Genomic DNA, 15,900 nt, shown 5'->3' with positions numbered 1-15,900 from the left:
AATTCACATGTAAACTATTTTTTCATATTTCATAAAAACTATAATAGAGAAAAGTAAATTTTTGTGTTTATTCATTTTAACCCCCTAGATGCCACTCTGATGTTCCTTTTAATCCCCTATATGCCACTCTTCCTCCCTGATATTCCTTTTAACCCCCTATTTGCCACTCTGCCTCCCTGATATACTATTCAACCCCTACATGCCACTCTGCCTCCCTGATATTCTGTTTAACCCCTTACATGCCACTCTGCCTCCCTAATATTCCTTTTAATCCCCTAGATGCCACTCTGATGTTCCTTTTAATCCCCTGTATGCCACTCTGCCTCCCTGATGTTCCTTTTAACCCCCTATATGCCACTCTGCCTCCCTGATATTCTTTTTAACCCCCTATATGCCATTCTGCCTCCCTGATAGTCTGGAACTTAGTCTTGCAGTCAGACCTCTATTTGAGGTCTGATTAGAAGACAACCTCAAATAAAAGGTGATGGTTATTTTTCATGAAAAAAACCTTATCTTATAATTGAGCAAATACGGTATATGCAGGACCAATATCAAGAGCTCTTCAGTGACCTGTTCATTAACAGAAATGTACAAAGAACAAGAGGTCACCCTCTGAGACTGGAAGAGTGCAGGTTTCATAGACAACAAAGGGATTCTTTACAGTAAGGGCAATAAAGGTATGGAATTCACTGCCAAGGGAGGTGGTTCTATCAGATACATTAGATGCCTTCAAAAGCGGTCAGGATATTTTCCTTAGAAAGGCATGACCTATAGGGCTATAAATAGATCAAGAGCTTCTTGATCCAGGGAGAAATTGTAGCCAAGTTCTGCAACAGGGAGTTAATATAAAATAACTGGGGGGGGGGGGTGACAGGATGTTAATTTACAATACATGTGGGGGTAACAGGAAGTACATATAAAATAAATATGGGGGTAACAGGAAGTTCATAAAATAAATTTGGGGGTAACAGGAAGTTCATATAAATGTGGGGTGAGGATGTTAAACACATATACATTCCATCAAGAAAACTGAATCCACTGTCGGAATTGTTGCCCATCCCCACTTAATTAGAGAGTGTATTGGGCATTTATATCACGAATTATCCAACCGACGTCCGAAGAACAGGTTTACGACTAACCGGAAGCGGGGCTGACAAAGCAAACTGAAGCTGACGGAAATGGCGACACAACTCAAAGTGCGCCTTGTCCGTAAGGCGTTTATTTATGTTTCCAAGCCGGGCGTAGCCTGGAAGAGTGTGGCGGAAGTTAGTCAAACTTTGGTTGGCGCTTTTGACGGAAGAGAGTGGTGTGTGGCGGAAGTGCCTAGTTTCCAGAATGTAAGTATATGCCGGTGTAAGGCACTTATTACTTAGTAGTTCCTGAGGCAGCACGCACTATGTTTACGAATTTTCTTCAGCGTTTCCTTCGCAGTCCGTTACCCAGACTGCTGATCAGGAGAAACCCTGGGGCTTCAATCAACATTTCACCGAGTATACCGGGTTCCATTACTCATGTAAGACACAAGGGGGCTTCATTGATTAAACCTCATGCTTTTTTATTAAAGAGGTGTAATTTTATTTTAATATGGAAAGCATATATACAGCTATACAGATAACGAGCAGGTGAATATAATATATATATATATATATATATATATATATATATATATATATATATATTATGCGATTTTGTAAATGTAAAAAAAAAATACTTTTAAAGTCAGTTCATTAAAGTCTTATCCATTATGTTGGGCAAATCATATTTAGGTGAGATTTATATTCACGCCTTTTTAGAGAGAGATACTTACTATATATATCATAGTTTAGGATGCAGAAGTAAAATATTTATTTATCTTAACTTTTATATATACATATTATAATCAAAATGTAAAAAAAAAAATTATGGTTAATGCTAATATTTGAAACACTTATAATGGCATATTTGTGATATATTTTGTATCATCATCATTATTATAGACATGTCTCTTGGTTGGTAAAAAGTCTTGGACCCCTGGGGTTAAGTGTATACAAGTTAATTTTTATTTGTACCCCAAAAAATGGTTATTTTGCTCCTTACAGGTTATCTGCTAATAGTTTTCTGCGGGGTCCGCCTTTAATCATCGTAATATCGCATATGTCTGCCAGCAATCTGGGGTTATAGCTTCTCTGGATTGTGTAGGTGAATAACCTGTTTGCGTGCCATTGCTCGTGAAGTTTGGCCTGCAACGTATAGATGTTGGAGGAGATGGGGATAGAGGTCGCTCTTCCAGGGACGATGTCAGGAAACGCTCGGAACACGTAAAGGACTGTGTGTGCGGAACCGAAGTTGCGCTGCGGCGTTAGATAAAATTGCATGTTTTACATTTTTTTTTTTTTTTTTTTTTAAATGTATTTTTATTGCCTCCTGTATTTATTTTCCTCATGTTATTGTTAAATTGTTGTAATTCTACAGAGTCCAATGGCGCTCTTTAAAAACATGTAATAATGCTGCATGGTGAAGTTGGATAAACCTGCAAATAATATTTTAGTGGATATATATATATATATATATCTTCTTTTTTTTTTTTTTTTTTTACACTCCACCTCATGGAAATTAAGATCTATGGATTATTTGTGGCATAAAATCCCGCTGAAATAAAGCATGATTATTGTCAGTTTAGAGGAATAGATGTGGGTCTAAGATAAAGTTTCTGTAAACTGATCTACTTTATCTCAGCAGATCTTGCTGGACATTGGAATTATGCGAGGAGAGCATTGCGTCGAGCACTTTGACGCTAGGAGATACTGTCAAGGTTTTCACGATAACATGAGATAATGACACCTAGACTCTCCTAGTCATGCATGTTATGTTTGGGGGGGCAGTTCTCTTTATCAGACAGTAGTTAAATATTACTCTCAAAATAATCTTATGGGTAAAAATATGCGAGATATATATATATATATATATATATATATATATATATATATATATTACATTTTAGAAATTTCCCAAATGCTTTTTTTTTTTCTTTCTTTATTTAATTTTGAAAAAAAGAGAAATGGTCCTGTATTAGAGAAATCTTGGGTGCTTTGATTTTTTTTTTTTAACCCCTTCGTCACCGGAGCCATTTTCCGTTATAGTATCAGAGCAATTTTTGTGTTTAGGCTCTTCTTGTTAAAGGGGACGTTTACTGTTTGTCAGCCCCTCGAAACATGATTGCTCCTGGTAAGTATTCGAATATCCATTTATTTATTTTACTTGCTTAAAACGTTTCTTCTTCATAGCTGCAATTCATGCCAAATGAATGAGAGGGCTATGATTTGCTGGAGTGAAGATCCATCACCCTTGGAGGAGTGAAGTTCTCTTCCTTTTCATAGCAAATTCCAGTCTTCTCTGCGTTTCTGCTTTTTTCATGTTTCGGATTTGCCCCGGGAACACCTGTACCCACCCCATCCACCCTACCGATATCTGTTTCAAATGACAAGTCTGGCGTAATATTTTCTGTGACATAATTTTTTGCAGGTAATTTAGGCTGTTGGGTAGATTAAGCAATTTTAAAAACTAGGTCATTAAAAAAAAAAAAAAAAAAAAAGTTGTCACTTTTCCAGATCCCAGATTTATGGTCAAATGATTAATATAATATGTCACACACAATAATCCACTTACACTTTATGCATGTCGGGGGCAGTACCTGCGTTGGCACAGCTTTGCATAATTCCTCCCCATTACCTTGGAAAAATTGATAGCCTTGCCGTACATACCGTAGAACTTTGCTGATCTAAAATAGCTCTGCCGTCCAAAAAAACCTATAAAAGCAAGATAGTGAAGGGCAGAAACTAGCACTAGCTAGAGGCAATAATACAACACCAAGAGCAGCATAGGTGAGCAGTCCTCTTCAAAGGAGCAGTGCCTGTGACAACTAGTTCCAGTGCATCTTAACTTGTAATTTCACAATTCTGGCAATGAGGCAGTTACTTAAGGCAAATAGATGCTGAAAATAAGCTTCACGTTTCTCATTTGATTGGATACGTCATGAGATGCTATTTTAAAGAATAGCACAGAAATAGTATGTAGGTTTTACTGTTCATTGTTATATTGAAAAAACCAAATGTCCTCTTTGCGCACCCCGATTTAGTCTCATGTCTTTTGGTTACAAACGAGTCCTGCTTTTTTGTTTCCATAGGCTTCTGGGAAATTGACATTGTTGGAGAAAGGCCTTGTCCTGTCCTCCCTCTCTTTCTTAGCTATAGAATCCTTAAGACGGAAAAGGAAAAATGCAGTTGTTCATGCAAGTATTAAAGGTAAATGAATGCGGACCTCAACAAAAAAATAACATTTTGGTGCCAGAAAACACAATCCATTTATATAACCAAGGTAGGGCTGTATATGAAACTTTTTATCTAATAAACTATAAGAGAGTGCGATTACCAGGTACCGGCAGTAGTTACCTTACTGAAAAATTATTATTGTCAAAGCCGTTGTGGGAAATTGATCCCTGATTTAGTTCTTGAATTTCTGAATCACACACATTAATACCCGGCTATGCACCGGGACATTAACCGATCAATTCTCTCGCAAGCCCCTAGTTTAGTGAATCCACCCCTTATTTTATCACAAATAATACAGGATGGCTCATTTCACACGTTTTGTCTTCTGTAAACAATTTGCATTTTGGTTCCCATTCCGGGAAATCATTGTTGTTTTTAAATCCCGTGTTGTGAAACTCGTGCCATGACCTTGTACGCTCCCGATTTGCGGAGCCAAATCGATGCAGTTAAATAAGTGTAAGAAATATATAATATTCATGCTTCCATAAGTACAACTGCCTTTGTGTTGTAACAGTTTATTCCAATAATAGTAATTAGTCATCCTTCTTTATTATCAGTATTATCATATCAGTATCATTATTTTACTATGTACTTGTAACATACCCAGAAAATGATTGTTTATCCATCAATTTACTTTTTTTTTCTCTCTCTCTTATTTTTCAAGTTGAAGACATCAAAGAGCAGGCAGATTATCTGCACGGTAATGGCGAAATGGAGAAATTATATGAGTTCCTGAGCCAGTACAAAGACAGGTAGGGAGGTTACGTGTCAGGTCTTTCTAAAGCTTGGTCGTGCTTAGCCCTTTTCAAGTTTTTCCTTACGGGGCCAGCCTGCGTGAAATGTCACCATTAATAAGGTTGGTCTGGCCCTGCATATGAAGTATTGGGAGAGCCCCATGAATCGCTCCTCTGGACTACCCATGCCTTTTACAAATGTATGTGCCGCGGTTGGATTATAGAAAGCAAATACGTGAATGTACTACTACATTCGCTTTAACATAAATCAAGCCCTCACGGCTTCTTTATTATGTGTATTATAACATTGTTGTTTTTTTTTTTCTCCTGTTACTATTGGAGTTCCCACATCCATCCTATGCCCTGCAGACTTTTTTAAGGCATTTTTTGTCTTCTGTAGAATATTCACCAGGAATGTGCTCACAATTAAATAAATAAAAAAATAAAAAAAACAAAAGATCTTGTTTGAACAAGTTTAGAGTTTTCCTCCGTTTTGTACACCTAACTCAGCAGAGTGTGAATGAAAGCGTATTATAAAGAGCCTAACACTTGGACCTGTTCACACATAGAATTCTGAATATAGTGAATTCTAGGTCTCCAAACCTGATTTACCAATGTGGTGGTTCAACCAAGCAGTCCCCAAAAATGTCAAAGGATCAATAAACCTAATATTTATGTATTATTTGTGTCTGTATTTTCAGTGAAGATCCTGAAATCCTGTGGAGATTTGCGCGAGCGTGTCGGGAAATTGGCCAACTTGGCAATATTACCCCAGATGAGAAGAAGAGGGTAGTTTACGAATCTCATGATTTCGCAAAAAAAGCTCTGGAAAAGGATAGCTTGTGTTGGGCAGCCCATAAGGTAAGGCTGACAAAAGTCTAAGTGATTTTGTGTAAGTTAACATAATTTAAAGGTCTGATATTTTTCGAAATATGGGTTTATTCATTATTTGTTAATGTTGGAGGTGGTAGGAGAGTTTGCAGGAAAGTTGTGGTTCTGGAATCCGTCGCTGCTCTTTAAATGTAATGTTTCGGCTCCCTGCATTACAAAGGGCCATCTTTAAAAATGTATCCGCGAGAAAAGCAATGCTGGCCATGCATAATGCACAGGTCAATCACCTTAAAGAAATTCCATGCATTTAAATATGGTGGATATAGCAGGGCTCGACAAATCCCAGACGCCAGGTCGCTATGGCGACTGATAATTTTGTCCTGGCGCCTAGGTGTTTGTGAGCCAAACCTATAATTGGGTTTAGGATCCAGATCCCCCGCAGCGTCGCAGGGGACTTGGATCCTCCTTTCCGGCAGCAGCAGATGTCTGTGCGATGCAGACAACCCCGCTGCTGCCGGCGGCTCCGCCCACCCTCCTCACTGAATGGGGCTGTCACCGCCCACGAAGGTCACTGAGTCGCGCTGGCCAGCTGACTCAATTCTATTTTGGATCAACGGGGACGGCTTCTTAAAATGCCACCCCTGTTGATTCGAAATAGAAGCTCAATAACTTTCGCGGGTGGCACTAGCGCTGCTCAATGACCTTTGTGGGCGGTGCCAGACCCGTTCAGTGAGGAGGGTGGAGCCGTCGGCGGCAGCAGCAGCGGGGTTGTCTGCTTTGTACAGATGTTTGACAGCGGGAATCCAACAGAGTGCACATCGGGGTCAGGTAAGTGGAAGTAACTGGGGGCATGCTTGCCAGTGGAAGGCTGGGACAAAGATGCCTATGGGAGACTGGGGGCAAAGGCAAACTCTGTCCCCAATTTCCTATAGGCATCTTTGTCACTAAATAGCTTCCCATAGTCCCATGTTTAGCGACAAAGATGCCAATGGGAAACTGGGGGAAAAGGCAAATTCTGTCCCCAGTTTCCCATAGGCATCTTTGTCACTAAACATGGGACTATGGGAAGCTATTTAGTGACAAAGATGCCTATGGGAAACTGGGGACATAGTTAATTAATGGGATTAATTAATGGTAGTGTGGGCAAAGTGTAAGTGCAGGGCAAAGTGAGGGTTAGGGTAAAGTGCTGGGGCAAAAAAAAGTCCTGGCTCCTAACTTTTTTAGCTGGCTCCTAGATTTAAAAAAATTTTTTTCAAGCCCTGGGATATAGGGCCATTCATTCTATTCTTGGAGCAGAAGGTTCTTAATATTTAAAAGCAAAGTCAGGGAGATGAAACTGCAACTCTCCTGAAACCACCCCATACCAACTTCCAAACAAACCCCAAACATACCAACTTCCTCTTTAGTGAGTGGACCCTTAAGGGTAGAGATTGGCTATGGATTACTTTCTTTTGGTGCTTGTAAGGGGTTTTCTGACCAGCTTAGTGTTGTATGTGTTGTGTCTTGTGAATAATTATTTTATTATGAACAGTCTGGTAAATCTTTGTGCTGATTGTGACTGTTTGTATTTTAGTGGTATGGTATATGCCTTAGTGATGTTGGAGAATATGAAGGCATCAAGGTGAAAATTGGAAATGCTTATAAAATAAGGGATCACTTTCAGGTATGGGAAGTACTTGGTCTATTAACATTTATTTTATAGCATATTTAATAAAGTAGTAAGCAAACGAATGCTTATGTTACACATTACCTTGGGTTTGTTTTTAAAGCACCACTAAATAGGGGAGGATATATACCGTATTTTTCGCTCTATAAGACGCACCTGCTGATAAGACGCACCTAGATTTTAGAGGAGAAAAAAAAGGAAAAAATATTTTGAGCTAAAAAATGGGCTAAAATATTTATTACAATAACTGAATAAGCTATGAACACAGTAGGACACACACAGTAAGACACACACAGACACAGTAAGACACACACAGACACAGTGAGACACACACACACACAGTAAGACACACACACACAGTAAGACACACACACACACACAGTAAGACACACACACAGTAAGACACACACACACAAACACAGTAAGACACACACACACACACAGTAAGACACACACACAGTAAGACACACACACACAAACACAGTAAGACACACACAGTAAGACCTCCCTCCCTAACCCCCCTTCTCAGTATCTCCCCTCTAACTCCCTAACCCCCCCTTCTCAGGATCTCCCCTCTAACTCCCTAACCCCCCCTTCTCAGGATCTCCCCCCCCCCCCGCCCCGGTCACTTACCTTAAACTCCTGTGTTGGAAGCGTGAGGCGTTTGTCTCGGGTGCCGGCGCTTCACTGCTGAGCGCCGGCGTCTGACGTCATATGCCGGCGCCCAGCGTAAAGCGCCGGCACCCGAGACAAACGCTTCCAACACAGGAGTTGAAGCGCTGAGGCAGGCGGCGGTGGCGGCGGCTGCCGCCAGCAAAGGATTCCTGTATATCTGTCAGGCAGAGGGGCCCGAGAGTTGCCGAGCGGTTGTCTTCAGCAACCGCTCGGCACCCCTTGGGCCCCCCTGACTGGCAGAAATCCAGGACTCCTCTGCTGGCGGCCGCCGCCGCCTGCCTCAGTTGCGACCCCGGATTTATCGGCGTATAACACGCAGGTAGGGTTTAAGCTCCGGATTTTAGTTAAAAAAGTGCGTGTTATACGCCGATAAATACGGTATATCGTTGCCCCCCCTCCCTGCCTGCCTGCCTGCATGCATCTTCGCTCCATAAGACGCGGCTGATTTTTCATCCTACTTTGGGAGGAAAAAAACTGCGTCTTATGGAGCGAAAAATACGGTAATTACAAATGTTAAAATTGAATATAGAACATTTGATAATAAAATTAGTACATGCCGGTACAGAAAGGGAAGAGGTCCCTGCTGTGTGGGGCTAACAACATACTAGATGTCCACTTTCCAGTCTTCCTAATGGGAGATGTGGCCCTACAAGTAACTTTACAATATAGCAAAAGCAGAAGAGATTGCAATCATATATGCTCTGTTTTGTGGGTACAAAATATATGTGCGTGTAAAATATCTATTCACGGTATACTGAATGATGTTCCATAACCTTTGTTACAGAGAGCAATTGAACTTAATCCAAAAGATGCTACTACCATTCACCTGATTGGTCTGTGGTATGTATAAAACACAAGTACATAAATAGCAGTCCTGCTACTCTGTTTTAAAACCCTTTAGAAAAAAAAAAGGGGGGGGGATTCCCAGGAATAAAACATTAAAGCTGATGCTATGCATTTCTGACAATAAGATTATAACACGGTATAGGAGATCTAATAAAAACAAGTACATGTTGGCTGAATGGCTCTTACCTGCCACCAAATTCTATGTTTTTATCTTATGTTCCATATTCGCAAGAAAATGTGTAGCCAGTCTTTCTGCGGTCTGGGTTTACATAGGAATGCAGCTTACGGGAGGCCGGGGGTCTTCAAGATAAGAAGGAACGGGTTGACTTATAATTTATTTGCAGGATTTATATGTTTGCCGATATGCCATGGTATCAAAAGAAAATAGCCTCAACGCTGTTTGCTGCCACGCCGTCTGTCCAATACGACGAGGTAATGTTATATGCTGTGTTTTTATCTTTTACTGTTTCTACTTCAGCACCTGCCTGGCCCTTTAGTAACTCGCATTACAGTAAAAAGCACCAGAACAGTCCCTCCTTCCTTCCTGATCTGTATTTCACGTGCAGTGAAAAGAAACCTGTATTTATCATAAATAAATGTGACTTTTCCTATTTCTGTATATGTAGCTGTCGACGCTGCTACCCAACCCTCTTATTGTTCATCTTGGCTATGATATTTTGCAAGGGTGCAGGAGTGGCACAGAGGTCCCATTCACTGCTGTTGGGATGTTGCGTTGGCACATTGTTACAGCTGTAAGACAAGATAACCCTGCTGGGTGTTACTGAGTACACGGCATGAGTGCGCTTCTCACCAGCTAATATGTTCAGCTCCTTCAAGCCTTGGGTATCGGGGCATAGCGTGATTCTGCTGAATTGTTCAATCCATTTTCAAGTGGGGGGGGGGTGGAATACCCAGCTATATTATAAATTAAAGCGTCTGCAATGGCTGATGTGTCCTGTTAGGCGGACGGAATGCAGAGTAGGTTTTATGTTAGTTTTCATATAGTGTAGGTAGAGATAAAGTTGTGTTGGAGTAATTCAAACAAACAAACAAACAAAAAAAAAGTGCTGCACACTCATGGGAGGAAAAAAAGCAAGAGGAGGAAAGCAGATCCCGCTTTAACCCCTTCAGGACTGGCGTTTGTGTACTGCGTCTTCATTCCGTGCTCGTGATTCACTTCAAAGCTAATCACGTGCACAGAATTGAGGGGGAGTGGCTGCTACGGATCGCGCATCATCGAAGACGTACCTGGTACGTCCCGGTCTGGCGGTGACCTTTGACCAGGAAGTACCAGGTACGTCCCGGTCTTGAAGGGGTTAAGGGATATAACCAAAAGAGGGAGTTCTGAAACCATTCCTTTTTACAGTCCTGTACACTGAATAATAATAAGCAACGTATGTGAACTGATTAGATAATTCTTATTGTGGCTGAAATCTGGTCCTCTTTAAGTACATTGAAGCAGGGATTGGAGAAAGATAGATAGGAAAAGCTGAAGGTCTTTTTGTTACATATTTCTTGTATAATATATAGACGTGTGTGTGCACGGTGAGCAAAATTGCTTCGGATGTTTGTTTCGTTTTTAGGCAACTAATTTCGCTTCATGACCATTTGGCTAGGGCAAATTCCGAGGTCCCTTTTGATTCGGAACGACATTTGGGGGCGTCTCAAAAGGAGGAAGTCTCTGACACCTTCTGCACTTGCCTTTCATTATAGAAAATTTAAGAAAAATGTTCCCTTATTGTAGTGACGATCAAAGAAGTGCAGCAGCAGCAGTAGAGCACTGGGCTTGGTCAGGCCGATGCTGGCAGATAATAGGCACATGCAGCAGGACTGAGTTTCCCCAATATTCTGTATTATACATATTATATAGTCACCAATATTTATCAATGAAGAATAATAAATAATATGTAGAAAGATAAAAAAAAATGACTTGCACAGGTTTGGCTAGTAGCATAAATGGCCAGCTGTCTTAATCAAATAAACTCTACTCAGGAACGTGGTATGTGTAATGTTTGGCCCCTCCCCTTGTAAATGCCGATTGGCCAATTAAAAAAAAAAAAAAAAAGGGGAAAAACTCCCACAGGTTCCATTGTTTTACTACTTCTACCTATCAGTCATTGATATGTACCCTCCCACACACAGCCCCTCCCACTTTACCTCATGAATGAGCGCCAAAACGTCTTGTAACGGCAGCTACACGTGGCAGTGCAGCTAATTAATTTTCATCACAAAAACATGCAATTCTTGTTAAAAATAAAGTTTGTAGAAAAACAAATGCATAAGTCTATAATACATATTTCTGTTTTTTGTTTTTTTTTGTTTTTTTTAATAATGTTAAGTACAGCGGTAGTATTATTTTCCATGCTCAGCAGGTGCCCTGTGTACTACTATTAATATTATTTGTAAGCTTTAGGCTTAGATTCTGTAACGCATAATCTTGTGTTTACCCCGGCCTGGGATGTAACTAATCTGCTGGGTGTGTTCATATCTTCAGCTCTATTTCTCATGAAAGACAGCTAACCTAATTAACATTTGGGGTCCGACGGCTGTAACTGGTGAATCCGGTTTGCCCGGATGGCTTAGGGGTAATGAGGATTTAGCGCCTATGTTTAAGTGCCCTGTTTTTTGTTTAAGATGCGATTAGCACCTTATTAATGGCATAATTCCAAATCTTTGTGTTGCGCACGTTTCTATGCGCTGAAGTCGGGGTAGCTGCCAACGCTTGGCCAAGCAGGGCCGCTTTTTAGAGGGTGAGGTAAAGGGCAAGTGTTTAGAGCTTTTCACGTGACCTGCTAATAACTGTATACGTTACAAGTTGTAAAGTGTGTGGAATGTTTTATATGTATGTGAATTCTTTTGATACCATTCCATTCATGTAAAGATTGTGCTATAGGATTGGATGGGGCTGGATCATTGCCAGGTGCCATAACGTGATGGTTACATTTGGTTCCTTTTTTTATTTTAGGCTCTAGAATATTTTCAGAAGGCTGAGGAAGGTAAGTAATGAATGCAGGACATATACCTCACCTGTATGTGCTTGTGTAACAGGAAATGAATCATTTCCTATTTAACCATACAAGTAACTTGCAGAATTTTGCAATGTGTGGATTATTCAATTTGTGAGAATTACACAGAGGCTGCACACAATGGAACTCTCAGCACTTGAGGCTCACACCTGGCTGATGGAGGCCGTGTGTTACTTCACAGCAGATCAGCCTCACAGCCTCCCCCTCTGACCTACCCGTCAGCAGGAACCCGCATCCAAGGGGTTTAGTAAAGCGACGCTTGGTGCCAGCACGGTTACGCTGTCAAGGTAGTAGAGACCTGCTGCCGTCTCCAACAAGCCCCCTACAGTTAAGCACATACTGTGCTCAGGAAAACTGGTCTGCAGAGCCCTGCTTCTTCATCGGCTCATATTGTCCTCAGAGAGAGAGGGGGGACAGGGCACCTAAAAGGCTTTGAAAGCCAACCCCCCATTGAATTTCCTCTTGTTGACAGTAGATTTAATAGTGAATGCTTGCCTTTTTTTCTGGACAGCGGAGCCAAATTTCTATAGCAAAAATCATCTTTATCTGGGTAAAACATATTTGAAGTTAAAGAACAAGGAGCTGGCAGTATACTGGTTAACAAAAGCAAAAGATTATCCTGCCCGAACAGAGGAAGACCAACAGGTAAGATTAACAGGAAACCATAATGGATTTAGGAAGTGTTAAACACTTCCTAAATCCTTGGCTTTCAACTATATAAAAATATAAATCAACTTTATAAAAATGAATAAATGAACTCCAGCGATGTCACCATGACATCATAAGGTATACATTCCAGTTCCAAGAGAGATCATGGAGGTCTTTAATGACTGCAAAGGGATCTCCAGTCAGAAGTCTAAAAAAAAAAATGTAAAAATATGTCCCCAAACACCACAATATTATCCCTTCTCACTAGAAAATTAAAGATAACCGCGTCAGTGGGGACTAATTTGTGGAAAACACTCCCAAAGCGATTACACATGATCACCTTCCAGGTTTGCTTTCACGTTAATGCCTTAGGTTTATACGATTGGTAAACCTGTTTCATTATGTTTTCTTGCATAATTTATCCACTCAATCAAGATAACTGGGCCCTAAGCATCCGCTAGGTCAGTGCTAAGCTTCTTTTACTGTGTTAAATACACAATATGTTACAAAAGTATGTGGACACCCACTCTAATGAGCTTAGCAATGAGGAGAGCCTAAAACACCTACCATCTGTAAAAAAATAAATAAAAATCAAGCTCACAGTCATTGATAAACAGTGGCAGTAAAGTTATTTGTAGCGGAACTGTCACACAATGCTGCTTTTGCCACAAAATTTCTTCCCTGGTCACATGTGAATGCTGTTATAGTGAAAGGGAATCGTCTAGGAGTAACAGCTCAGCCACAAAGGGGTAGACCACACAGACTCACAATGGGGACACTGACTGCTGAAGTGTGTAATAATTGCTCGTCCTCCTGTGGTATCAATAACCTGCCTCTGGAAGCAACATGATGACTTTGTGAATGCGGTATGGGTTTCCATGGCAGAGAAGCAGCACACAAGCTGAAGACCACCATGTGCAATATTAAGCATGGGCTGGATTGATGTAAAGCCCACCGCCACTGGAAACGTGTTCTCTGGAGTGATGAATTGCTTCACGGTCGGATATTCTGATGAACTCATCTGGTTATGCCTGATGCCAGGAGATAATCACCGGAATGCATAGTGCCTACTATAAAGTTTTTTTTTGTGGGTGTGGATAATGGTCTGGGGCCTAGTTTTTCAGGGTTCGGCCCCCTTAGCGTCCGTGAAGAGTAATGTTAATACTACAGCATACCAAGACGTAGACAACGCTATGCTTCCAACTTTGTGGGGACAGTTTGAGTGAAGGTCCCTCTCTGTTCCCCAGTGCACATAGTTTGAGGAGTGTGGTGGGAAGGCATTTAAATGGCCGCACAGAGCCCTGACCTTAACCCCAACACCTTTAGGGTGAACTGGAATTCAGATCGTGACCCAGGCCTTCTAATTCAACGCAAGAATTCAGCGCATGCCCAGTGAATACCATTCAAAAAAACACCTAAGACATAAATATTCACTGAGCATACTTTGTTTTATGTATTTATTGGTCGTTATTCCAGCAACAACCCGGGAATACAGGTGTGATAACAGGCGTCCACATACTTTTGGTGATATAGTGTAGTTCCCCTACTCCTCAACAGGGACTGGGTAGGGTAAGTGTTCACTTGTGTGAGTGCAGAATTACAGGAGTGTAAACCTTGGATGTGTCCAGGCTCACAGTTTTCCTCCTGATTAATAATGTAAACACAGGAAAACACATTATTCATTAGAAATATTTAGGGTTGATGCCAAACAGCAGAAAAATTGAAGACAACCCTTGGTCTTTTTAACCCAGCTTTATTCATTTTGTAGGTTCACAAAGAAGCTGCCGACATCTTGAAGTCACTGGGGAAATGAAGCATGTTGTATCTACACCTGAAGTTTTATTTGAAGCAAATGACATAGGAAGTTATTTTAACGTGTATTTATAAGGCACCTGTGTTGTCAGGTCTGCTTACTATTAAAAAAAAAAAAAAAAAGTCCTGCATTGTTTTATTCCACTCAGTTGCTGCCTTCAGCCCTACAATATTTGTCTGCTTATAATTACCCATCAACCCGCACTTTACAGCAGGAAGAATGTGCCATTGAAATGCCTAATTGTCTTCTCAGGGTTGTCACCTTTCCTTCAACAACAACAACAAAAGACACACCGTCCATATTAAAGGGCTGTGAGGGGGAGCTGTAATGCAATGCGTTAGTAGTAGTGAAGGTTTACCTGGGAGACTGGAGCACTGTCTGACCGTCTGACACACACACTTCTGGAGACCGACACAGAGCCCGCGCGTCCTTTTGACGTTAGCGCTGCACATTTTTACATTCCACTTACTGTAAGGAAGACTTACTTTACTGAGGGGGTGGTGGATATGTGAAATAGCCTCCCAGCAGAAGAAGCGTGTCTCCACAGAAGTCCTGAGATTTGTACTCCCTTTTGATGTAGTAAAGTCTTTGCTTATACTTAATAAGCGGCACCTGTTACATTTATTGGACCCACTTTGAACCTTAACCACATTTTCTGGGAACGCTGCCAAAAAAGCTAATCACAGCTTGTTTAAGCCTGCCCCAGACCAATCTTGGCAACCGTCCCAGATAACGTGAGAGTCCAGGCACAAACAAATAGGCTTTTGCGTTGCTCTTATGTTACTGATGCTGGCATTGTCCTCAAAGTGTTGATTACCGCTGTGCCAATAAAATACCGGATGGGTGGCAACCTGCTCCTACCCAAAAAAAATCAAAGCATTATTTAGTTTTCAAAATATTGTATCCTGTATTCTAGAAAACACAGTACTTAGAGTTTTAAAGCTTCTGTCTAAATTGGTGCGTATACAATATTTAAATAACTACTACAGTCCCAGATTGAAGTGGACAGATCATTACAAATCCTTCACCTACTCCATAACACTTCTAAAATCACTAGTGAATACACATACTTTGAAGGATATTGCTCATCTGAAGTTCTAACGCTGGGCTTATGTCCCCAGTTCTCTCAGAACTCAATGAACTTGTTATGTGGATTGTTTTGTGGATTGGCGGTGTGTAAAGGGCCAGCAGCAAGATGGAATAACAGAGTGTTTAATGTGCATTTACTATAGAGGGATATTTCATAGCCATAGTTAAAACCAGAACTTCTGCCCTGTCGCTAGTAAAGTGAAACTCCCACCATATTTCTATATAATTTTAATGTTCTGTGGGTGTAAGGAGACATATATAATAT

The 15,900-nt window shown here is 40.9% G+C and overlaps 1 protein-coding gene across 1 annotated transcript; it reads left to right on the top strand.

Moving 5' to 3' along the window:
- Positions 1-1,178: 1,178 nt before the first annotated feature.
- LOC149305524 (regulator of microtubule dynamics protein 1-like) lies at positions 1,179-14,546 on the top strand. Its single transcript, XM_089477550.1, has 11 exons — positions 1,179-1,337; positions 2,214-2,297; positions 4,163-4,280; positions 4,972-5,059; positions 5,743-5,902; positions 7,446-7,535; positions 8,998-9,053; positions 9,404-9,491; positions 12,025-12,055; positions 12,597-12,730; positions 14,502-14,546. The coding sequence occupies exons 1-11, from the start codon at positions 1,179-1,181 to the stop codon at positions 14,544-14,546; spliced, it is 1,053 nt and encodes a 350-aa protein (XP_089333676.1).
- Positions 14,547-15,900: the final 1,354 nt, after the last annotated feature.

Source organism: Sceloporus occidentalis, unplaced genomic scaffold (assembly GCF_023333645.1).
Source record: "Sceloporus occidentalis isolate IW3139 unplaced genomic scaffold, rSceOcc1.0.p SCAF_11, whole genome shotgun sequence".
Lineage (NCBI taxonomy): Eukaryota > Metazoa > Chordata > Lepidosauria > Squamata > Phrynosomatidae > Sceloporus > Sceloporus occidentalis.
This window is presented reverse-complemented; position numbering and strand designations above follow the sequence as displayed.